The sequence below is a fragment of the Polistes dominula genome, unplaced genomic scaffold, assembly GCF_049000335.1.
Source record: "Polistes dominula isolate Pdom_NZ unplaced genomic scaffold, Pdom_raw_medaka contig_75, whole genome shotgun sequence".
NCBI lineage: Eukaryota > Metazoa > Arthropoda > Insecta > Hymenoptera > Vespidae > Polistes > Polistes dominula.
This window is the reverse complement of record NW_028301003.1, coordinates 1,904,920-1,930,331: the sequence shown is the minus strand read 5'-3', so window position 1 is coordinate 1,930,331 and position 25,412 is coordinate 1,904,920. Positions and strand designations below refer to the sequence as shown.

The window sequence follows — 25,412 nt, the reverse complement described above, 5'->3', positions numbered from 1 at the left end:
TTCCTGACCTATATTACACAAGTACTGGTAAAGTTTTCAAACTAATTGTGTCACATTATTACTCTTGTGTTTCATTTTTATAGGTAAGTTCGGTTATTTTTTTTTTTTTATTGATATGATAAATATAATATAATTTATTGGAATGGGAAGTTTAGAAATTTATTTAGATAATAACGAATTTACAATGTGTTCATCACATTTTCATATTTTATATCACGACTATGATATTATTATTTCAAATATTGATGTCAATTTAAATCGGTACAGTTTCTGGCGGTGGTATTGCTTTACATTCATCAAGAGTTTTATAATAATAACTGTATCTATGATATAATTTTATTTCCCATGCACCTTGTTCTTCAATGAGAGAAAGTTTAATACCAAGGTCCTCTAACGTAGGTAAATCTTTCGAAACAATATCAGTTGTGCTATCCTATAAATAACAGATAATAAAATACAAATAAATAATGAAATCTTCTTCTAATTTATATTATTACAAAAATATAAGGAATAATAAATGATCAAAATAATGTATACTTTTTCTATAGCTTCCCAATGTAAATTGTTATAACGATTTTTAAATCCAAAAGCATCGCATAAAGATACTTTCACTTTAAAAGGTATAGCTAGATTTAGATCTAATATTTGACCATAATTTTTATCCCAATCATCCAATATAGATCTTTGAATCCATTCAACTAAACTTTTCAATTTGTATCTTCTTGGTCTAAAACAACAAAATTAATTATATAACATAATTAAGTATTAAAATTATTTTCAGATACGTACCCAACAAATTGATAAGTTTTTCCAGCAGTATTAGGATCTAATACGATAGCAACTATACCAGCAGCTACATCGGCTACATGAACTGGTTGTTTCTCCGTTTGTTCACCCTTTTTCCAAAGTACTGGTAATCTATCATAATATAAAATGTATGAATAGAAAAAAAATCATATTTTCATTTGCATAATCATAGATATACATATTATTGTACACGTACGAAAATTGTTGATTCCATGGTTCACTGTAAAAGGTTAAAAATCTGTCTCCCATTCCATATACAGTCGCTGGACGAATTATCGTTGCTTCAGGAAATTCTTCTTTAACAGCGCATTCACCTTCCCATTTTGTTTTTAAAAATTGCGAACCCTCTTTCAATACCAACGGCTTATACAAATACAAAATAATTGATTTATTAACATAAACTTAATGATTTGTAATTTATCATATTAATTAATTCGTTTAATTAATTACCTTAGGGTTAGGTGATACATTTAATGAAGAAACATGAATGAAACGTTCCACACCGGCTTCTTTGGAAATCCTAGCAAGTCGTCTGGCTCCTTCAACGTGTACATCCTCATAAAAATAATTATTAGTTTCCCAATCTTTACCTATTAAATTAATGACTACGTTAGAATATTTCACGCATTTGCGAATGGCCTCTTCATCACGTAGATTGAATTCGTGGAAAAGTACTTGTCCAAGATCACCGCAAAGTTTAAGATGCCGAGTGAAATAATAATCTGAGCGATGTGGAAGAATCAACTATAAAAAAAAATAGAAAAAGTATGTATATTATTTAAACGGATAAATATTGGAAACAATTATATTCCTATTACAATATAGTAAATGTTGTTACTACGTAATAACTGTTGCTTTAATAATGGAACAATGATCCATTTAAACTATGACTATATCTCTTACTTATTTTGATACGCGTTGTACACATAAGAGTATGACATGCCTGTGTTCCAATCTTTCCAAGGCGATTGCACAAATAACGTCCAATGAAACCGTTATTACCAAAAACTGTGCATACTATTCCATTGAAGGAGGAACGTCCTCCGGTACCTCTTTTTAAAGAAGCTGTAGTCGGATTTTGAATAATACGTGGCTGATTAGAATAATTATTCCCTTGTACAACGACACTAGCAAAATGTATTGTTTGCAATCCTAAAATATCAAATAAATAGATAAAATGATTACTATTACATAATTATATACTAGAATATAATTTATGGTATGACAAAATAGATCAGTATTATGTGTTAATGATATATGTATTGTTCGTTAATTTTAAATCTTACTTGACGTCTGAAAGTAATTCTTTAAAATAACAGCTGACATTTTTGACTAACAATTGTAAAACACAAAGGTTAGTCTAAAAAAGATTACTGTTCAATATTTACAGACTATCCATTTTTTTTTTTTTAGTAGCAGAATGTCGAAAGTATTGCCAATGTGACGTCAACAAATCTTTTCACTATTGTTATTTAATAGCTTAAAATATTCGTTATTTTATCTATGAAAAAGTAACGTATATTATATTATTAGTTGAAAAATACGAATACATCTGTAATATATAAATATATAAATAATAATATAAATTAATATATTTAAATTTCGGTGTTGTATTTAAATGCTACGTTCTCGACGCTGATTGGTCGTTATAAACCAATCCATGAAAATTAACCCAAATGTTCATTTCTCTTAGTCGATGGAACATCTTGTATTTAATATAATCTATGATTAAAATATTTTAGCAGACGACACTCGAATCGACTTGACAGCTCACTGTGTATCTTCACGTGTCCCTTTGCGCATCGCATTGCGTAACTGGAGTCCGACTTCCAGGGAGGAGCTCCCTTTTTCGGTGAGTAAATGCAAGCTGTCAAAAAAAAAAAAAAAAAAAAAAGAAAAGAAAAAAAAATTAATGTGCTATCAAAAGAAAGATAAAGAGAGAAACATAAAAAAAAAAATAAAAAAGCAATATATAATATACATATATATGTATATATATATATATATATATATGTATGAAGTATGTATGTATGTATACATATGTATGATATATATATATATATATATGTATATATATATACACATACAATAATGTGTCATGTGTCGGTAATTAATAATAAAAGTTGAATTAATCGTGTGATTTACGGTACACAGCTGATTAATCTTAAGTTGTTATGATACAACAACTCGAGAAAACTGCTCAGTTTATAAGCAACCAATTGGGTACTACCAAATGAAGTTTTCAGCCAATCGTGGTTACTCTGTTCAACCCGAGGTCAAACAATAGAACCAGCATCCGACATCCTATTACAACATATCATCGTTGTCAAGTTGCGTGCTTTTTAACGAACGTTTTTAACTTTCGCGATTTAATTCGTCGATTTAATCTATATTTGACAATATTTTTAACGCGAATAATTAAAATATATTAAATGAGTATCAGGCAAGCATTCTACGAATGAAAAAAAGGTAAAACTCGACATGCAAATATCCGAAACAGTTACTGATTCCGCTTTGAACGTAACCTGAGCTAGCCAGCTGAATATCAATATTATACGTCTCCTTCGCTTTCCTTGCAATCGATGTGTGACTTCATATTTCATTTCAATTAGACGCGCGATATTAGTTTTCTTTATTCTTTTTTATTTATCTCTTTTATTACGCGAGATTGCATCGCGTATTCGTATTAAAAGAGTTTTGTGTACGGATTTTTCTTTTTTTTTTTTTTCTTTTAATTTTATTTTATTTTACATAATACATATTATCCAAAGATATAGGAAGAAAAGTGATTATTATATATTTGTGACGTATTCATTTAAATTCATTTACAATATGCATGGGAACTAATATACTGCGACAATATACAATACGTAATTTCTAATGGAAGTGTAGAAATGACGTTCCACGGTCTGTAAAAATTATCCATCATGTTGTATACAAATACATGAAATTTATTTTTAAAAAAGATAAGGGTTTTTTGTTTGTTGAAACATTCACGATTAAAAGAAATTATTTATTTAAAAACAAAAAATATATATATTTTTCTTCATTTTTGTGTATTTACATAGAGTATAAGTAAATGTCATTAAACGAATCTTCTATAACACATACAAACTGTTATTTCTATTTAATTACCGTCGATTTAAAAATGATTATAATAATCCTGATAACATTCCTATATTTCTAATTGCATCATTTTTCTTAACTTTGAATTATTCGTTGAATAGAAGTAATCAAAATATCAATATTTTTTTCTTTCTTTTCGTTTTATCTTCTCACTGTTATTTATTATACATTTGTTAACAATCGATAATTAACAAATCCTATATTATTATAAATATAAATTTGTAGAAGTATATATAAACAATAAATTATTTGCAATCGGTATATCGAGTATGAAAATAATCGATTAAATATCGTATTCCAATGAAACGTCAATCAGATGTCAGTAAGCAGTATTCAAATAATCGCGCGCAAGGAATTAATTTCGTTGCGCATCGCAGACTGTCGCTATTGCGCATGTGACGTTATCATTTTGATTGGCGGTGGGGGAATCAGAGGCAGGCAGAGTAATCTCTGTGCTTCCAATTCCAACCAACCCCGCTGCTGGTAACGAGCCTCGTCGCATTCTTCGTATAGAATCGTGCTTTCAGTTTACCACGGTGGTGCGCGTTTGGCGTGTATTTCGATGTGTGGCTTATTGTGCGCCGTGTAGAGAGGTGGGGAGGGGTGGGAGTGAAGGAGGTTGTGTGTAGTGATAGTAAAAGACGATGAGGAGGAGAAGTGGTGGAGAAAGAGGGATGGAAACACACATTGGTTGAAAACCGTTCACACTACATATATACTTTAGTCAGTTAGGTTTGCGTGCGCGTAAGAGAGTCGTCCTGTTCCCGGACTGTGGATAAACGTATGTATGTATGTATTCTAAGGAAGGACATAGACTGGCTACTATCGTGAAAGCTTTTCCCAGTCAGAGAGAAGAGAATTAACATTTCCTCGTAATTCCCTGGGCATGTTTTACCGACATTCAGGTAATACACACGACGACAATAGTCTCATCCCCTCAGTAAGGGCTGGGAAAGGGTTAGGGGGGAAGGGACCGGTCGTTTCTACCCTCATGCGCGAGAGATTTACTTTTTTGGTGTACCTGAGGTCATACAGCACGTATACACAGGCAGGCACGCACGCACTCACACATATACATATACATACATCAGGCTCCAAGAAAGAGAGAGAAAGAGGTGAGGTGGGAGTGGAGAGGGCTAGCGGGGTGGGGTGGGGTGGGTTTGATCGGGGAACGGGGAGGAGGAGGTAGTGGTGGAAAAAGAACTCGTCCTCCATTACTTGCTTGCAAGCAAATGGTGGATCGTGCTGCTTATATGAGTCTCTTTGTTAAATTCCTTTCTATCTATCTTCGATCATTTTCGTCATACTCATTTATCTCGCGAACGTTGTTGTTATTAGGACTATTCATCTCAAGCCTTTCACCGAGCCCCCATACAGATGATGTCAATGGCACAATTTTGCATTGTTACCCTTATCGCGGATGGACTTCAGTTACAGTGTTTGTTATGATTCTTCTGCCTTTACCATATTACTATCTCTTTCGCTGCGTAGGAAATACATTAATTGCGTGTTATTCACTAGTCACGGTCTTCTTCTTATCACCCTGCGCACCGATTTAACACGGTTTGTATATATTATATATTACATATATATATACATATATATATATATATTTTTAAGTCTACTATTTCCCCCCCCCTCCACCACCACCACCACCAAGTCCTCTTTTTCTTTTTCTTTTTTTTTCTTCTTTCTCTTTCTCTTTCTCTTTCTCTTTCTATCTCTCGTAGAACACGCTACAAGCAAAGAGCAAATTTTTTCATAATTAAAGCTCTATTTTTACCCCTTCCCCTCCCTTCCATTACCACCCTCTCCTCTTATTCCAAAAAAATTATAAAATAACTAGCAAACAAGCCTTATGGGATAAATTCTAAGAAAAAACGTATACGTATGAGTATTCCTTTTTCTTTTTTTCTTTTTTTTTCTTTCTTTGTATATCTCTCATTGTCTCAAGGAGTTATCATCATCCTTTTTTTTCTTTTTCTTATTTTTATTTTCAATATAACGATTTAGATTAAATAATATCGTTTGATTAGATAGTTGAAATGTTACTTGCTTTGTTTCAAAAAAGATTTCAAGTTCTTTATTGATATATATATATATATATATATATATCAGTAAAATTTCTTTGTCATTTGTAACGTTAATTGAGAACAAAGATACGTGTGTATTGATCCTCAGATTATACATTGGCTAATTTAGTTCAGATAACCTTTTTATTGTTTGATAGATCAAGTTTGATATGTTCACACCACGTGTTTTGGTTAGAATACAAATCATACATATTTCTTCATGTATATCTCAAATTTTATTATAATATTTTATAATAATACAATAATTATTTATAATAATAATAATAATAATAATAATAATTGATTACTTTTGTTATAGGCAGTATAGTGGCATGAGTCAATTAATCTATGGCAGATCAACAAGATCAGTTGTTGTCAGGGGGGTCTGTAGAGAAGGCCAGTGCTTCAGCGGGGACCTCTAAAACTAGAGAAAAAAGTTCAGGCAGTGGTACAAGCAGTTATAGAAAGCGACAAAGTAGTAGCGGTATTTCTGTGCCGGTAGAAGAGAAAAGACGTAGACAAACTATTGGCAATCCGCAACAAACTCAGGAAATTGACAACGCATCTACGCATAGACATTCTCTAGATACTTCTAAAGGAGAGGAGAAGATAAAGGGTGAAAGTAGAAATCATGGAAGTGGTTTAGGACCATTCCTAGGTAATTTATAAAATAATAAAATCAAATAAAGTACAAGACATATGTTCAATTAGGATTACAATGTTTGGTTATGTTTCAAACTTTGTTTTGATTCATTTTCAATATATGTCCTTTTCATTTAGATACAGATTGGAGACTGCAACACAAGGTACAGCAGTCTAATTGTGGTATTAGTGGTAATACAAGAGTACGCAACACGAGGACAAGTTTGCCAGAGTTAAATTTGACGGCTATAGATTGTGTGGCTTCCAGAACTCGTTCTCGTACTCCACAAAATTCGGCAGCATTATTGCAAGCAAACAATAGCTACAATTTATCATTAAATAGTGGCTATAGTAATCGAAAATCATCATCAACTTATAGCAATTTGGCGTCGTCGTCGAGCTCTTCTCCTGTTTCTAGTAATTCAACTACATCTAGGGAAAGAGGTTAGTTCATTTATTCTTTTATATTTAATAAGATGTTGATTGTAAAGATATATAAAGAAAAATAATAATTTAATATATTTATTGAAGTATTTTTTTAATTGAAATAATAATATTAAATATATTCTTCGTATACTTTGACAATCAACATGTATATTACGTAGATTGATTTTACTTAAGAGAAAGAACATTGATAGTTCTTATATAAAAGATTATATAAGATTTTAGAATTAGCCATTTTTATACTCTAATATTTATCAACTTATGAAGAGTATAAAGAGAATGATAGATAGATAGATAGATAGATAGATAGATAGGTAGATAGATAGATATACATATTTATTATATATATATACATAATATATACCATACATACACATATTATGTGGTGTGGCACAAGTGCAGCATATTAAGATCAATTTTATATATTCAATTTACATCTACCATATGTGTTTGGCAATGTGACCAACATGAGATGTTGATAACATGCAATAATTAAGTGACCTTTTTAAGAGCAATACGCATTTTAATTTTGAAAACATTTGATTTTATTTATATTAAATAATATTTCATTTAATATGAAATACTCTTACACTTATATATATATAAGTATAAAAATAATGTTTCACAAAGTGATTTTTAATATGCTTTCGTTTAATAGCTACACGCATATAATAAACATCTTTTGTTATTTTGATTTGTTCTAACTTATATGATAACTCTTTTTTTTTTATTTTTTATTTTAAATAATTAATACGATACATATCAATATTATATATCTCAAATTTGTATATTTTGACTTATAGAAAACAGAACTGCACGTACATTGAAATTAATTCTAAACATACGTTTAATATTAATTACATATATATATATGTAACAATCTTTGTTGTCTGATTTTTACTTTTATTTTAATTGAAACAAATATATCAATCAAAGTAATATCTTGCATGAACATTGCAATAACACATTGTACAATTACTTACATATAATATATTATAAAAATATAAATAAAAAAAAACGTATTAGGGTAAAAGATAGATTTGTGTTGTTGGTTTTTTTTTTCTTCTTTTTTTTTTCTTCTTTTTTAAAATTATTTAGAAAGAGAGATATATCAGAAATATCATTTAAAACAAAAATAAAAATAAAGAAGGTAGTGTTATTAAAATAAGAGTCATAGATCAGACTGTATCATTAGGCCTGAGGATGAGCGAATGTCTGGAAGGATTTGTGTCTGCTGTCAAAGCACTTTTTCCAATATCAACACAAACGTATCATCAAGAAGGTAAGCTTAAGGAGTACACAATTCGTACCACATTTTCTCTCTTCCCCTTATTTTCTCTTATAAATAAATAAATAAATAAAATAGGTGTAGATATTTTATAATGAAAAGGATTATATGCTATACTACTACTACTACTACTACATTTATTCAACTATATTATATATTATATAAACCTTCTTACCAATATTATACATGCAAGGTTTCTCTCTCATTCAAATACAAGATTTCAAAAAGAAATGATGTTTTTTTTTTTTCTTTTCTATTATGCATGAAATTATTTTTATATTTATAAAAAAAAAAGAACAAAAAGAGTGCAGTTCTTGTGTGCAATTATTTCAAATTCTTCCAAACTGTACATTATTAAATAAAAAACAAAATTATAAATTGTTTTTAGTTTGATTTTGATTTTTTTTTTTCTTTTTATTTAGTTTTGAACACACAATTTTTTAATTAAACCAAAAAAAAAAAAAAAAATAATCATTATTGATATAATCTTTTTATTTATACAAACATTTTCGTGAAGTTTCATATGATTTGATGATATTCCTATGAACAACAATTTAATTGACTGACTAATATTAAACTTTTGTTATCACATTATTGCAATTATAATTTAAAATTATAAACAATTGAAAAAGATAAATATTACACAATTATATATATATATATATACATTATATTTTAAACAAATATTGAAAGTGATTAAATTATTACAAAATGAATAAATAGTTCAAATATTTTAAATACAATGTATGGATTATATTTAATATATATTTTTTTTTAAAAAAGCGTATTGCTCTATTGTACATGTTAAAGAAATGAAAATAATATTGCAATCAATTTTCATCATGTATCCATTTATATACACATAATGAATATTTACAGTTACGTGACTTAGACAAATTGAATGTATAAATTATTATACATTATGTTGTTAATGTGTTAAATGATGAATTAATTTATGTTTGTTCAATATTTTTCTGTAAACATGCTTATAATATTTCATATTTTTATTTTATTATATTTCTTATCAAAAGCACTTCATTAAAAAAAAAACAACAACAACAACAACAAAATATGAATGCAAGAATTGAAAAAACAAATTTAGTATCTACATTTCTTTAAGTTACACATAATCTTCTAATTATTTATACAAAAGTACAACAACAACAACAACAAAAATGTATATTCACACTTTCAATATTCTTATTTTGATTTGATTTAGTTTGTGTAAATTAATTAACTTACGAAAATGTTTGAGTTTTATGATTATTCAGGAAAAGTTCAAACGACGAATGGCACAAAAATCTTTTTACAAATATTCACATGCACTGATATATCACAAAAAATAATATAATAAAAATATAATACACATGTTAAGTAGTATATCTCTGATGTGTAGGTAATTCAGAGAAATGAATTATGATGTGATAAATATTAAAGTTTAAATAAACTAATATCTGAAAATGAACATAAAAAAAAGAAAACTATATATATTTATATTTATATATATATATTTAATATAACAATAAATAATTGGATGTTATTTAAAATATATTTTATAGGGTCCAAAGCACACGGTGGTGCGACTTGCACAAGTAGCAGTACGAGTAGTCAAATCTTGGGTGTGAAGTCCAACGTCAGAGTGGGTAACACAGCTAGCAATTCTGTGGAGAGTGGCGGGGGGGCGTTGGCACATGACGGGGCAGGCACTAGTGGCATTACATCAACAGCCACTAATAATCAAACTGTGTCTGCCACCGCTACTGCCACCCCTGCACACCCTCATCCTTCTCAAAAAAATCCACTTCGTTCGCGTATCAAATTGTTAAGCGAACAACAACCTAAGGAACTGCCATCGAGTAACAAGACTTCAGGAAAACATCATAAAAAAGATTCCACAACGGGTTCCTGCTCTAGTTCAAGGTTTGTTATCAATTTGAACAACACTGTTCTTCTTGTATTGTTTATTTTTCTTTTCTTTTGTTTTTAACTATATTATTATTATTATTACTTATATGTAAATATATATTATTTGTGTTACAATAATTCAAAATAGACATCGTTCTTCGTCAAGAGTACGAAAATCAATGGTGGAAAGTACTTCTGGTGGTACAGGAAATATAATGTCAGGGAATGAATCTATAACTAGCAGTGCTACGCCAACATCCGTATCATCTTCTATTCCTGGTAGCCAATTGGTTACTACAACAGGCGAAGACGAGGCAGGATCAGCTGTTACGTCTGCAACCGGTATTATTTATTAAACAACAAATAAAGTTAATTTTAACTCAGTATATATTTAAACAATAATAATAATAATCAATAATATATTTACTTTTCAAACAAGCGAGCGGAGGACCATCTGGATTATCCGGTACAACAGGAGACAGTGAAAGTGATGACGGTGAAGTTGGTAGATTACAAGCGTTATTAGAAGCTAGAGGTTTACCTCCTCACGTATTTGGTGCATTAGGTTCACGAATGCAACATCTTTTAAATAGAAGTATGGGAGCAAGTTCAGGTATGTATAATTTATATTAATAACATTTGTATATGAAACAGTTCATTATATTTATATGTTTCTATATAAAATATATAAACAAATTTGACTTACTTACTTTTGATTATGAAATACGTTTATATATATATATTTATTTGTTGTTTTTTTTAATCAGCTGCTAAAGCACAACAACTTCTTGCTGGTTTACAAGCTGTTGATGACGAAGGCGAGCAATTACAAGCTGTTATAGGAATGGGAGAAATCCTTGTTATGGGAAATGAAGATACATTGACAGGTTTTCCTGTTAAACAAGTGGTAGCAGCTTTAATTAATTTACTTGGAATAGAACACAACTTCGTTATAATGACACACGCTTGTCGTGCTTTAACATACATGATGGAAGCTTTACCACGATCTTCTACCGTTGTTGTTGATGCAGTGCCAGTGTTTTTACAGAAGTTAGAATCAATTGAATGTATGGACGTTGCTGAACAATGTTTAACAGCTTTGGCTATGTTGTCTCGTCGACATAGCAAAACAATATTACACGCGGTATGTTTCTTGTTTTTCTTTTTTCTTTGTTTATTTATTTATTTGTACATCTTTAAAATATATTTGCTTGTTCGGTAAGTAATTTCATTTTTTTTTCTGACACAATAAAGGCATTAGTTAATGCAAATTGGCAAATAACAACACGTGAGTTCAATGAGAGGTTAAGTTTATCAAATTCAACTGTTAATGCACACTTAAAAGGCCTACGTTTTAGGTTAGGATGCGAACATTTTCTTCATTTTTACAAAAGAAAAACGAAATTACTTTTCCGAACAATCCAATACAATAATTGTGTTAACTTAAATGACAATTATATTTGTATTATTTGATTTACAATTTATAAAGGGTGGTGTGTCAGCTTGTTTGAAATTTGTTGATTTCTTCAATATCACGGCTCAACGCTCAGCATTAACGATCACAGCCAATTGCTGTCAAAATCTTCATCCTGACGATTTTCATCTAGTCGCAGAAAGCTTACCATTGTTAACAAACAGACTGACAAATCAGGATAAAAAAAGTGTTGAATGCGTCTGTCAAGCATTCAGTCGACTTGTCGATAGTTTTCAACACGATCCAGTTATGTTACATAAAATTATCAATGCGGAACTTCTGCAAAATTTACAACAGTTGGTAAGTCAATTTATTATATTATTATATTTTTACTAGGGGTGCCCCGGCCACGCGTTGCTATGGCTATTTACAAAATATTTTCCTTAATGTGATCGCAGCACCAACTGTCGGGATCGAATAACTTCGATTATCGACTCGAATATTCTCTATAACTCGAATATCGACTAACTTCAACCTATAAACTTTTCGCATAACAATTTATAAATAAAAAATTAATTAAATAAACAACTTCAATTGAACCGAATTGTAACGCTAAACCATTATCGAATCCACCTAAAGACACACACAAAATTTCATTAAAATCAGTCTAGCCGTTTAGGAGAAGTTCAATTACAAAAACGTGCACAGAAGAAATATATATATAAGATACTAGAGGTGCCCCGCGACGCGTTGCTGTGGCTCACAATCAATCCGATACACACATCTTTAAGTCAACGAATTACCTTATACCGCCATTTGTTAGAATCTTATCGAACTAACAGAGATAATCATGACTCTTTGTTAATAAACAAATAATATTGCTATTATAAATTGAGATATAAACTATCCTATCTTTCAAGTTGGATGAAATTGCACAGAGTGTGCAAAATTTGATTAAAATCGGTTCAGTAGTTTAAGAGTCCATTGCGGACAAACAACGTGACACGTAATTTATATATATTAAGATAACATTATTAGTGTGTATATTAAATATTTATTTAATAATATTTTAGCTGATGATTACACCACCTGTAAACAGTATTGGCAACTTTATAACAGTGCTACGAATGTTATCTGTGATATCAAATCGCTGTCCTGATCTGGCACAGCTGCTTTTACAACAAAATATAGCTTTCACATTAAGTTATCTTTTAACCGGATCTTTGGAAATAAAAACTGAAGATGTAGAATTAGTACCACGTTCACCACAAGAATGGTTTGAAATAACATGTTTAATTGAAGAACTTATGCCTCCACTACCAACCGACGGTATATTCAGTGTAAATAGTTTACTCGAAAGGACCAGTAGTCAACAAGAAACAGTCCATTGGGAGTGGCGCGATGAAAGACATTGTTGCCATCCTTTCAGCACTATTGATTCTAGGATTATTGAGGTATTATGAAATGTAATTATTGTCCGTACCAATTAAATACAATTAATTACTATATATAATATATATATACATATTTATTTATATGCAAAAATTCTATTAGCATTGTCATTCATTCAATGTTCAATGAATTATTTACAGATGGCATTTCAAAATGGAGAAGATGAAATATGTCTATCCACTTTAGGTAGAACATACACAATAGATTTAACTGTGATGAAACAGATCAATGAAGACATTGGAATGGCACGAAGTATATTTCGCAGAGTAAATGCTCATCCTGTAGAGGGTAAAAGTCCAACTTGTTCATCGAGGTAATTAACATTTTGTAATATTTATTAAGCACATATATACATGTGTTCTAAATAAAAAATCAATTGATTTATTTTGTAGTATGGATTTAGTACCTCCAGTAATTGAAACTAATGAATGGTTGGTATCTTTTATACGAACTTTATTCTCTGTACTCTATGAAGTGTATAGTAGTTCAGCCGGCCCTGCTGTAAAATGCAAATGTTTACGTGCACTTCTTCGTATGGTATATTATGCCTCCACTGAATTATTAAAGGTTAGTACAAATAATAATAATAATAATAATAATATAAAGTTTATAATTAATAATTTATGTAATTATAATTTTCATTATAGGATGTTTTAAAGAATCAAGTAGTATCATCGCATATAGCAGGAATGTTAGCGTCACAAGATTTAAGAATAGTTATAGGAGCTTTACAAATGGCAAGTATCTTAATGAAAAGATTACCGCAAGTATTTGGGGTCCATTTCCATCGTGAAGGTGTTTTACATCAAATACGACAATTGGCTGATCCTGAAATACCTCTTGGAGTTTCACCGCCCAAGTGCTCTTCTGGTTAGTTATAATAACAAATATATTTTTTTTAATTAAATGATTTTAATTGAAGTATACAAATATTATCATTTTTTTGGTAAATAGGTACATCATTACCAAGTCCACAACCAGGTCCATCTACACCTATTTCTTCCACCATGATGTTGTCCTCTAGTAGTGCTACGTCTCCTATTGCTTCTCCATCAACAAACGGTAATATATTATTTGGTGCAGTTGCGACATGTCAAATGAAACCTAACCTAACACCAACGATGGATACACATGGTAGAACCGATTTAAATACACCTGTAGATAATGCAACTACACCGCAAAGTGCTCATCTGTAAGTTCGAAATATTTTATCATAAACATTAAACAATATATATATATATATATATAAACAACGTTTATATTATAATTTTGATGTTGTTCATTTCAACAATATTAATACAGTTATTTTATTAGAAGGATCGGAGATGTTTTGAAACGAAAACGTCAGAACAAAAAAGGTCGGTTCTCAAGATTGGGTGGTACGACAACACAACAAACTCAACAACCGGAATCACTTTTCACCGGTTTTACACAAAAGAATAATAGATTTTTGGGAAATCTTAATCCGGCTAGATGGGGAAGAAAATCATCATCTTCAAGCAGTGTTAGTGATAAGAGAGACACAAGTTCATCGACCAGTTTATCTAAACCCCCAAGTAATCCAAATTTATCAGGTGGTAATCGGGATAAGGCTAAAGCATGGGTACGTGAACAAGCTGCACAATTCTTAACAAGATATCAGGATGATGCACCTTGCACACACCCTGCATTAACGGTTCTTGGGCGACTTACAGCCGCAATACAACGATTACAATCAAATGTAAGTAATAATCAAATAATCTAACAATAATCCTTGTTGTTGTTGTTGTTGTTGTTATAATTCAAATATTATTTGTCTCTTTTTTTGTGTTCAATAGTTATTAGATGAAATGTACTCAGCGCTTACCGAATTACGGGATATCGTATTAGAAAGTGATATATCTCCGTTTGAAATGAATTATAGTGGTCTTATAAAAGCATTGTTGAACTACCTCACAACCACTGACGCACCTGGAAGTCGTTATGATCGTTTACGGATGTTCTGGCAACGATTTGCGGAATCTACTGTAAGTAATTGTTTCTTTTTTTTTTTTTTTTTTTTTTTTTTTTTATTAACATTATGAAATATTAAAATCTTAATTTGATATTTATTACAAATGTTTTTTTTTTTTTACAGATAAAGCAAGACAACAATCTCATAGATCTTCAACCTGGAGCATTCGGTGCTCTTGTAGCAAAATTAAATAGTTGTGTTGCCCAATTAGAACAGTTTCCAGTAAAGGTTCATGATTTACCTGCTGGATCTGGTGCTGGACGTGGAGGAACTAGTGCTCTTAAATTTTTTAATACACATCAATTAAAGGTAAATCAAAAAGAAAAATAATACAAGAAGAATTAGGTATAATATAGTAATTGTTTCGTTATAGTGCAACCTTCAACGGCATCCAGATTGTAATAACTTAAAACAATGGAAGGGTGGTACTGTAAAAATTGATCCTCTTGCATTAGTGCAAGCAATAGAAAGATATTTAATGGTTCGCGGATACGGTAGAATACGTGACGCTGAATCTTTAGTTAGTGACGATGATAATAGTGAAGATGACATAGATGATACTTTGGTAAGTGTTCAAATAACATATCATTATTCATTTACACTACAAATTGTTGTTGTTTTATGCTTGTTTTCTTTATTTTTATATTTATTTTATCAAATTTATTTCATACCGGGTACGCTTTTTCATTTTCACTAAAATGTTAATAATTATTCGTTCTTGTCTTTTGTTTTTTATTTTAATTTTTAATTTATAGGCAGCAGTTGTTATAAGTCAAGGGTCTGCAAAACACAAGCTCCAATTTTTAATAGGGGATGAAGTATTACCTTTTAATATGACCGTATACCAGGCAGTAAGACAATTTGGTTGTTCTGGTATAGATCATTCAGAAGCAGAAGCAGATGGCGAACCACCTTTTGGGACACGATGCGGTATGGGTGCAAACCCATACGATATATTACAGGTATTGTTTAAGAATTTATTTTTTTTAAATATGGTTTTTAAGTAACCAACCCTTTTGGCAATAATTATATGTGGCTTATTTCTGAAGGATACTTGTGATCTTTGACTCACGTCTGAAATCATTGATGAAGTTTACGACAAGTGTATAATATACAAGTGAGATTTTTGCCTTTTTGATATTTAAAAAAAAAAAAAAAGAAACAAAAGGGATACATATGAGCCGTTTATATTTTGAAAGTTCTAACATTTGATATTTGTCCATGATTGATATACTGTATATTAACAAATAAATTTTACTTTTAGAATTAAAAAAAGAAATAAGAGAGAAAAATCACACAATTATTAAAAATAAAAAAAATTGTAAAACATTATTTTAATTATTATTAAACGTGTTGCCATTACATTTATATTTTTCTTTAGACCTGTGCCAGAGGACGAAGCAACAATGTCATCCAAGCCAGGATCAAGTTCGCAATGCGGTAGTAGAAAAGGAAAAGGCAAAAGTACAAAGATCAGTTCTAAACGAAAGGAAGATAGTCTTTGGTTAGAAGGAGTAGTGCCAGCTCAACGATGTCCACTTGCACCATACTTATCACCATCGTTGCCACCTTCAGTTACTATCGTCGATGCTTCCTTAGATGGCTTGTGTTTGTTGCGGCTTTTACATGCATTGAATCGTCATTGGGGTGTATTATTTCCTCATTTAAAAAGTATGAGTCTATTGTCACCTCAAGATTTTATTAATAACAAGATTGCGGCAAAAGCCAGCAGACAACTTCAGGATCCTTTAGTTATTATGACTGGTAATTTACCATCGTGGTTACAGCAAATAGCAACAGTATGGTAAGTTTTATTTATTTATTAATATTATTATAAATAAGATATGCATGAATGTTGGTGGAATATCTAAAATTGCAAATAAGAAATTATTGGATTATTTGTTTTTGTTAAATGGAATGAAATATTTAATTTAACACGTTCACGCTGGCGCTATAATTCATATTTCCCGCCACTAGGCGGCTGCGTTTAAAACTTTTCACTCTATCGGATGGGTCAATTAATTAATTAAATTAAAGTTATGTTTAGAATACGATATTAAATATATTATAATTGTTTATTGGATTATTTGTTTTTGTTAAATGGAATGAAATATTTAATTTAACACGTTCACACTAGCGCTGTAATTCATATTTCCCGCCACTAGGCGACTGCGTTTAAAACTTTTCGCTCTATTGGACGGGCCGATTAATTAATTAAATTAAAGTTATGTTTAGAATACGATATTAAATATATTATAATTGTTTATTGGATTATTTAGTTTTGTTAAATGGAATGAAATATTAAATTTAACACGTTCATACTGGCGCTGTAATTCATATTTCCCGCCATTAGGCGGCTGCGTTTAAAACTTTTCACTCTATCGGATGGGTCAATTAATTAATTAAATTAAAGTTATGTTTAGAATACGATATTAAATATATTATAATTGTTATTTAAAAATAAATGTTTTCTATTAATATACGTTAAATTTTCATTATTTTAATTTTCAACTATATAGTAACTTTTTTTAGTTACTGAACGATCTATATATATATATATATATATAAATTGTCACAATGGTATCACAGTCATATGTGAGCCACCGGTGATACACGTGAACGTGTTAAAGAAATTTTCAATACCATTTTCACATTTAATGTGTACTTATTTAATGACATTTGTTTAACATATTATTATTTATTATTTTTTACAGCCCATTTTTATTCCCATTTGAGACAAGACAGTTATTGTTATACGCAACATCCTTTGATCGTGATAGAGCTCTACAACGTCTTTTAGATTCTGCTCCGGAATTGTCAGGATCTGATAGTCAAGAACGTGTTACACCTCGTTTAGAAAGAAGAAAAAGAACTATTTCTAGAACCGATATTTTGAAACAAGCTGAACAAGTTATTCAAGATTTAGCTTCTAGTAAAGCTCTTCTTGAAGTGCAATATGTTAACGAGGTTCATTTTATAAACACACATATATATACATATACATATAATTAATATATATATGGTTTATATTTTTATTAATATTGTTGGTGTTATTGTTTCTTTTAGGTTGGAACCGGGTTGGGCCCAACATTAGAATTTTATGCGCTAGTCTCTAAAGAACTTCAACGTGCTGATTTAGATCTTTGGCATGGTAGTTCTAATCCTACAGATATGGGTTATGTTAATCCTGTACATGGGCTTTTTGCAACACCGATACCATGGAGTACTAAAGTATCACATTTGGCTAAACTTAAAACTAAATTCAAGTTTCTTGGTAAATTTATGGCAAAAGCAATATACGACTCTAGAATGGTACGTTTAACATTTCAATATTAATAATTAACACTTTAATGGCCGCACGTCTACTCAGGGACCAATCATTGGGTTGACAAGTAAATGATTGCGGATTTTGTCGATAGGTGGCTTTTTAAAATCAGTAATGACTTAGTTGTCAACTCAATTATTGAAACAAATTAAATCAAAATTTATGAAATAATACAACATGTGCGAATGTACACATAAAACAATAAATAATTGCAATTTAATAGTTTTCATTTAATTCATCACACACATGTTGTATGAGTGGACACTAACAGTTGGCCCGGCCATCACATGTTGTGTGAGCGGCCATTAAAGTGTTAAAATAAAAGTGTTAATTAATTTATTATATATATATATATTTATATACTGTTGTTATTTTTTAGTTGGATCTACCATTTAGTTTAACATTTTATCGTTGGTTATTGGGAGAAGAACATACGCTTACTTTAACAGATTTAATATATGTTTGTCCCGATATACATCGTACTTTAACAAAATTGCAAGAAGTTGTTAGACGAAAAGAATTAATAGAAAAGGATCAAAGTTTAAGAATAACTGAGAGAGCACAACGAATTGAATCGCTCGATTTAGATGGTTGTCCTATTTCCGAGCTTGGTCTTGTCTTTGAATTACCAGGTTACGAAAATATTGAATTGAGGAAAGGAGGAAGCGACGTGCCTGTCACCATTCATAATTTGGATCAATATATCAAGGTATATTAATAAATACAAATCAAAATAATGATTATTATTTATTAAGTTGTTCGAAAAGTTCGTGCCGATTTCTCCGATAGATGGCATTAAAGTTCTATTGCTAAAAAAAATAAACCTGAAAAGTTCTAAAAGGCAAAAATTTTGAAATTACTCTTAAAGATGGAGAAAGATTGTGAGACAGAATGACACTTATATATAATTTGATAAATATATACCAACAAAAAGAAACTTAAATTGCAAAATATCTTCCAACAAAATTGGCACGAACTTTCCGGACAATACAGTATATAAAATATTAATATAATGTTATATATATATTATTATTATTATTATTACAGTTAGTAACACATTGGTTCCTCTACGAGGGAGTTTTTAGACAAATGGAAGCATTTAGAGAAGGTTTCGAATCTGTATTTCCACCTGCGCAATTGAGATTATTTTTCCCTGAAGAATTGGAAGCAGTGTTTTGTGGACACACCCAAGGTGGTGGACAATGGGATACAAAAACCTTATTGGAATGTTGTCGTACCGATCATGGTTATACTCCAGATTCTCGCGCTATACGTTTCTTATTTGAAGTCTTATCAAAATATGATAGCGAGGAACAAAGACAATTTATTCAATTTGTCACTGGATCACCACGATTACCTGTTGGAGGTAGTATTATTTATTATTTATTTAGTTTTCTTTTTTTATGGTAATATTAGGTTGACCGGAAAGTAGTAATGTTGCTTTCTAACCTTAAATTTATTATTATTTATTATTTAGTTTTATTTTTATTTTTATTATAGTAATATTAGGTGAACCAGAAAGTAATATTACTTTCTAACCTTAAATTTATTATTATTTATGTTTTTTTTAATTATTCTTTTTTTTATAGTAATATTAGGTGGACAGGAAAGTAGTAATGTTGCTTTTTAACCTTAAATTTATTATTATTTATTATTTGTTTATTATTCTTTTTTTATGGTAATATTAGGTAGACTGGAAAGTTGTAATGTTGCTTTCTAACCTTAAATTTATTATTATTTATTATCTATTTAGTGTACTTCTTTTTATAGTAATTTTAGGTGAACCGGAAAGTAATGTTGTTTTCTAACCTTAAATTTAAACGGATAAATTTTGAATAAGTTTTTATTTTGAATCAATAAAATGTAATCACCCTTCGTTATCAACAACCTTTATGCACCTGGTATGCAAATTTTTAATACCAAATCGATAAATCAATCAATTTTTGATTAAAATATAAAAATTGACAGAAACGACATTACTTTTTGATCCCACTTAATAATAATTACAATAATTACACAAATAAATTGATTTATTTATTAACAAACGATTATATTTCACAGGCTTTAAGAGTTTGACCCCACCGTTAACGATAGTACGAAAAACATTTGATCCATCTATGAAAACCGATGACTTTTTACCATCCGTAATGACTTGCGTTAATTATTTAAAATTGCCCGATTATACTACGTTGGAAATAATGCGGGAAAAATTGAGAATAGCAGCACAAGAAGGTCAACATTCATTCCACCTTTCCTAGAAAATGGATTGGGAAAAAGAATCACCACCACCAATGCCGCCGCAGTCGCCACCACCACCAACACCACCACTACCACAACCACCATCACCACCACCAACGCAATGTCGTCATTCATCAATTAATTCATTCATTAATTCGTCCATTCGTCCGTTCATTCATTTAAGTCAATATTTTTTCGCTATCTCATTATTATTATACATATATATTCAGGTTGAGAGACCAAGAAGATGTTTTATCAAGTATATATATATATGTATATGTATATATATATAGATACACACATATATATGTATATATATATATATATATATTATATATATCAAAAAAAAAACAGAAGAATTTTGTTAACAAAATTTCTTTTCTTTGAGGAAAAAAAAAACAAAAATAATCAAATCTTTTTTAGCTCTGATAACTAAAGTAAAATAAAACTATTATTATTATTATTACTATTATTACTATATTTTTTTGTTTTTATATATATATATATGCATACAATATATATATATATATATATATATATTGTATACATTAGTTAACAATATTTCGTTTGAATTATTTTTTCATTATTCAGGACCATATATTATTATTATTATTATTGTTTATTATGAAATTTAAAATTTATATATTTATTATTAATTAATTATATTATTATTACTATTATTATTATTATAATATGTTTCGGAATGTGATATATCTAGAAATTCTTTTTCGTAGAAAAAAAAAAAGAAACAAAAAGAAGTGCAAGTAAACAAAAAACAAAAAAAACCAGAAGAAGAGAAACGAAATCAATCCAATGATAGTTTTTAAAAAGTCTCACACCACGAATATAGATTTTTTTGTTTTGTTGTTCTCTATCTCTATCATCTATATATATATATATATATATATACATACATACTATATATATATATATATATCTATCTCTCTATTTTTCTGTGGTGAAAATAAAAAAAAAAAAAAATGCGCTAGGGGATAAGCTTTTAAGTGCGCGCAACCTGAATTCTAGAAACTTTAATCTCTCTTTGGTGTGTGTGCGTGTGCGTGTATATGTGTGTGTGTGTAAAATGATGATAATAATAATAAAAAAGGAAAAAAAAACAAAAACCAAGAAAAAACACAAAAATGATGAAAAGATAAAGAAAGAAAGAAAGAAAAAGAAAAAAGAAGAAAGGAAGAAGAAGAAGAAGAAGAAGAAGAAAAAATGAGGAAAATGTAAATATAGTTTAATGTGAAATGATGCAACAAGTTTTAAGTATAAATACTTTATATTATGATAGTAAAAAAAGATACAAAAATAAGAATGAATATAAAGAAGAAGAAGAAGAAGAAAAACAGAAAAAAAACAGAGAAACCAACCATTCAACCAACCAACACAACAAGACGACAACCATCAACAACAACACAAAACAAACAAACAAACAAAAATTGATATTGCTATATAAAATAATAATATAACAATACAAAACCCACACACACACGTATATATATGTATGTATATGTATAATATATAATTGTATATATTATACATATAAATATGTATAAATATATTATAATAATATAATTTAGCTCTACCAAGAGGACGACGTGTACTAGATCTATAAGTAAATTTTATATCAGTGATGCATTTAAGCATCGCCATGTGTATCGCCAATCTTATATGCCTCATAATCTAAGAGGAATTTATGAGCTAAAATCAGTAAATAAATTAATTAATTAATTAATAATACAATGCTGCTGATCTGCTGATGATGTTACTACTATTACTGAAAAACAAAACAAAAAAATAAACAGTAAGTAGTAGTGGCACATGCTTCATCACTGCATCTTCATTGCAATGCCAACTCAATTTAAATAATGTCAATGTCTGTGGCAGCATAATTATTTTCATTATTATTATTATTATCATTATTATCACCAATTATTCATATTCTTTTTTTCTTATAATATTTTATATATATATATATATATATATATATATATATATATATATATATATATATGTATATGTATATACATATGTATTAATAATACATATTTATATACACATATAGACATAAAAAACTGATCTCTAAATTCATCACCGCTTTTATTTTATTTTATTTTATTTTATTTTATTTTATTTTTTTTAATCTAAAACGGCATTTGCAAGAAATTGCATTCATTTTGTGCAACAATCTCTTCTCCTTCTCTCTCTCTCTCTCTATCTCTCTATACATATATATAGACCTATATATACACACATATATATATATATACTATACTATATATATGTATATATGTGTGTACATATATATATATATTAAAATTTATAATTACTACCTATGTATCATTAAATTTAATTAATTAATTAATTAATTATTATTATTATTAATATATATATATTATTTGATATCATTATTCTAAGTAAGATAGTTAAATTATTTTACTTAATGAGAATAACTCTGTGTAAAAGGGTGCAGCCAGCATCATCGTTTGAAAAAAAACGAAAAAAAAAAAGAAAACAACATGTATTTCGGTTTTTGTTCTTCCCCAAGTGTGTTGTCCATAAAAACAGATTGGAAGCATATCCTTTACGTCCACTTTAAAGAAGCTCTTAAGCATCATACTACTTTGTCAGAATTAAAAGAGAAGAATAAACTAAACAAGAACGATGAATAATAATTAAAATAATAAATAAATAAACAAAAAAAAAAAAAAAAGGAAGGAAGAAAAAAAGCTCATAAAAATTGTAAGACTCTGTATAAAATAGTGGAGAAAAGATAATAAGTGAAAGTTTGGGTATATCAGACGGATCACATACAATGTATGTACATTAATATTAATTTCTTAAATTTGAAAACGCGTTCACATTGATGATGATTCTTACAAATGGGACAATTTTTGCGATATATGAGGTAATATAAAGTTGGGTGCTAAAATTTATAACCGTCGTACGTACGTACCTAAAATAAACCATAACATATTGTGCATCACTTTAAAACATTCTCTTTATCAAGAAGAAGAAGAAGAAGATGAAGATGAAGATGAAAATGAAAATGAAAATGAAGAAGAAGAAGAAGAAAAAGATGAAGAAGAAGAAGAAGATGAAGATGAAGATGAAGATAATTAAAGAAATGTGAAAAGTAATAATTACTTCGATCATATTATTACTACTAATTATTTACCATGTAACATTGCTATAATGCAGGCCATAAAATTGTTTATTTTTGTTTCCTTTTAGTATACCAATTATTTCAGTGCAATTATATAAAGGATCCACGTCTTGATCAATTAGCAAAAGTTGTGTATTCATTTCAATATATTATTATTATTATTATTATTATTATTATTGTAGTTTATTAAATATACTTTAAACAAATAAGAAAATGAACAAGAAAAGATAAATAGAGCTGTCAGATATTTCATGCCACCATATAATAATAATAATTTAAAATATGTGATTTATATTGTCGATGTGTGCATTTAAAAACACATAAAGTACAACATCAGGCAATGTTACATGTACACCACCATAATCAACATAATCTATAAGAGGTACATCCATTATTTTTTAATCGTGTCCTTTTTATTCCTACTATGCGATGACGAATAAGATAATACGTAAAAAAAAATACAATAATTGCATGAATAGGAGGTGAGAGGGGGGTGTATTTGAAAAGTAATTTAGTAAAATGAAAAATAAAAAATATGTTCGATCGACAAGTCTTATACGCATGCAACAATAACACACGTTATAAATAACGGGTAATACAATTCCAAACGCATTGTGTGTCATTAATATTATAAACAAAGTTATATTTATATCAATTAATTGGAGTATAAAAAGACTTCCTTTTTTTTTCTTTATAAACTATGCAACAAAATATTTCAATTTTTTTACTTTACTTTTCTTCTTTTTTTAGTTTTACAAAAATAATAGGAATACAAAGAACTCAATTGCCAAGAAAAATTATTTCTTTTTTTAAATTGGTAATAATATACTTATAAATATATATCATAATACGTGGCATATATAATATATGCTACAATCTTTCTTCTTAATATGTTTAAATTACGTGTCACGTTGTTTGTCCGCAATGGACTCTTAAACTACTGAACCGATTTTAATCAAATTTTGCACACCGTGTGCAATTTCATCCAACTTGAAAGATAGGATAGTTTATATCTCAATTTATAATAGCAATATTATTTGTTTATTAACAAAGAGTCATGATTATCTCTGTTAGTTCGATAAGATTCTAACAGATGGCGGTATAAGGTAATTCGTTGACTTAAAGAAGTGTGTATCGGATTGATTGTGAGCCACAACAACACATGGCGGGGCACCGCTAGTATCTTATATATATATTTCTTCTGTGCACGTTTTTGTAATTGAACTCCTCCTAAACGGCTGGACCAATTTTAATGAAATTTTGTGTGTGTCTTTAGGTGGATTCGATAATGGTTTAGCGTTACAATTCGGTCCAATTAAAGTTGTTTATTTCATTAATTTTTTATTTATAAATTGTTATGCGAAAAGTTTATAGGTTGAAGTTAGTCGATATTCGAGTTATAAAGAATATTCGAGTCGATAATCGAAGTTATTCGATCCCGACGGTTGGTGCTGCGATCACATTAAGGAAAATATTTTGTAAATAACCACAGCAAAGCGTGGCGGAGCACCCCTAGTATATATATATATATATA

At 29.1% G+C, this 25,412-nt stretch overlaps 2 protein-coding genes across 2 annotated transcripts; one reads left to right on the top strand and one right to left on the bottom strand.

The window, feature by feature from the left end:
* Positions 1-133: 133 nt before the first annotated feature.
* Positions 134-2,258, bottom strand: ND-39 (NADH:ubiquinone oxidoreductase subunit 39). Its single transcript, XM_015322583.2, has 7 exons — positions 2,094-2,258; positions 1,751-1,959; positions 1,258-1,551; positions 1,004-1,170; positions 790-918; positions 538-727; positions 134-433 (listed from the first exon to the last, which is right to left on the bottom strand). The coding sequence occupies exons 1-7, from the start codon at positions 2,131-2,133 to the stop codon at positions 254-256; spliced, it is 1,209 nt and encodes a 402-aa protein (XP_015178069.2). The 5' UTR covers positions 2,134-2,258; the 3' UTR covers positions 134-253.
* Positions 2,259-4,219: 1,961 nt separating this feature from the next.
* On the top strand, positions 4,220-24,045 carry ctrip (E3 ubiquitin-protein ligase ctrip). The gene is given in 27 exon segments (XM_015322585.2): positions 4,220-4,722; positions 5,272-5,496; positions 6,325-6,663; positions 6,786-7,091; positions 8,287-8,373; positions 9,939-10,299; positions 10,433-10,626; positions 10,724-10,897; positions 11,052-11,428; positions 11,774-12,058; positions 12,772-13,152; positions 13,291-13,463; positions 13,543-13,717; positions 13,798-14,020; positions 14,105-14,342; positions 14,465-14,870; positions 14,968-15,156; positions 15,267-15,452; positions 15,517-15,708; positions 15,899-16,057; positions 16,059-16,105; positions 16,525-16,947; positions 17,858-18,110; positions 18,210-18,455; positions 18,848-19,177; positions 19,516-19,834; positions 20,530-24,045. Coding segments are annotated over 25 exon segments (6,231 nt in total). The 5' UTR covers positions 4,220-4,722; positions 5,272-5,496; positions 6,325-6,353; the 3' UTR covers positions 20,727-24,045.
* The last annotated feature ends 1,367 nt before the right edge of the window (positions 24,046-25,412 follow it).

Coding starts and splice junctions, on each gene's coding strand:
- ND-39 (XM_015322583.2), bottom strand. CDS start 2,133: ATGTCAGCTGTTATTTTAAAGAATTACTTTCAGACGTCAA. Junction 1,960..2,093: donor GAATTACTTTCAGACGTCAA/GTAAGATTTAAA, acceptor TTGATATTTTAG/GATTGCAAACAATACATTTT. Junction 919..1,003: donor CCATGGAATCAACAATTTTC/GTACGTGTACAA, acceptor ATATTATGATAG/ATTACCAGTACTTTGGAAAA.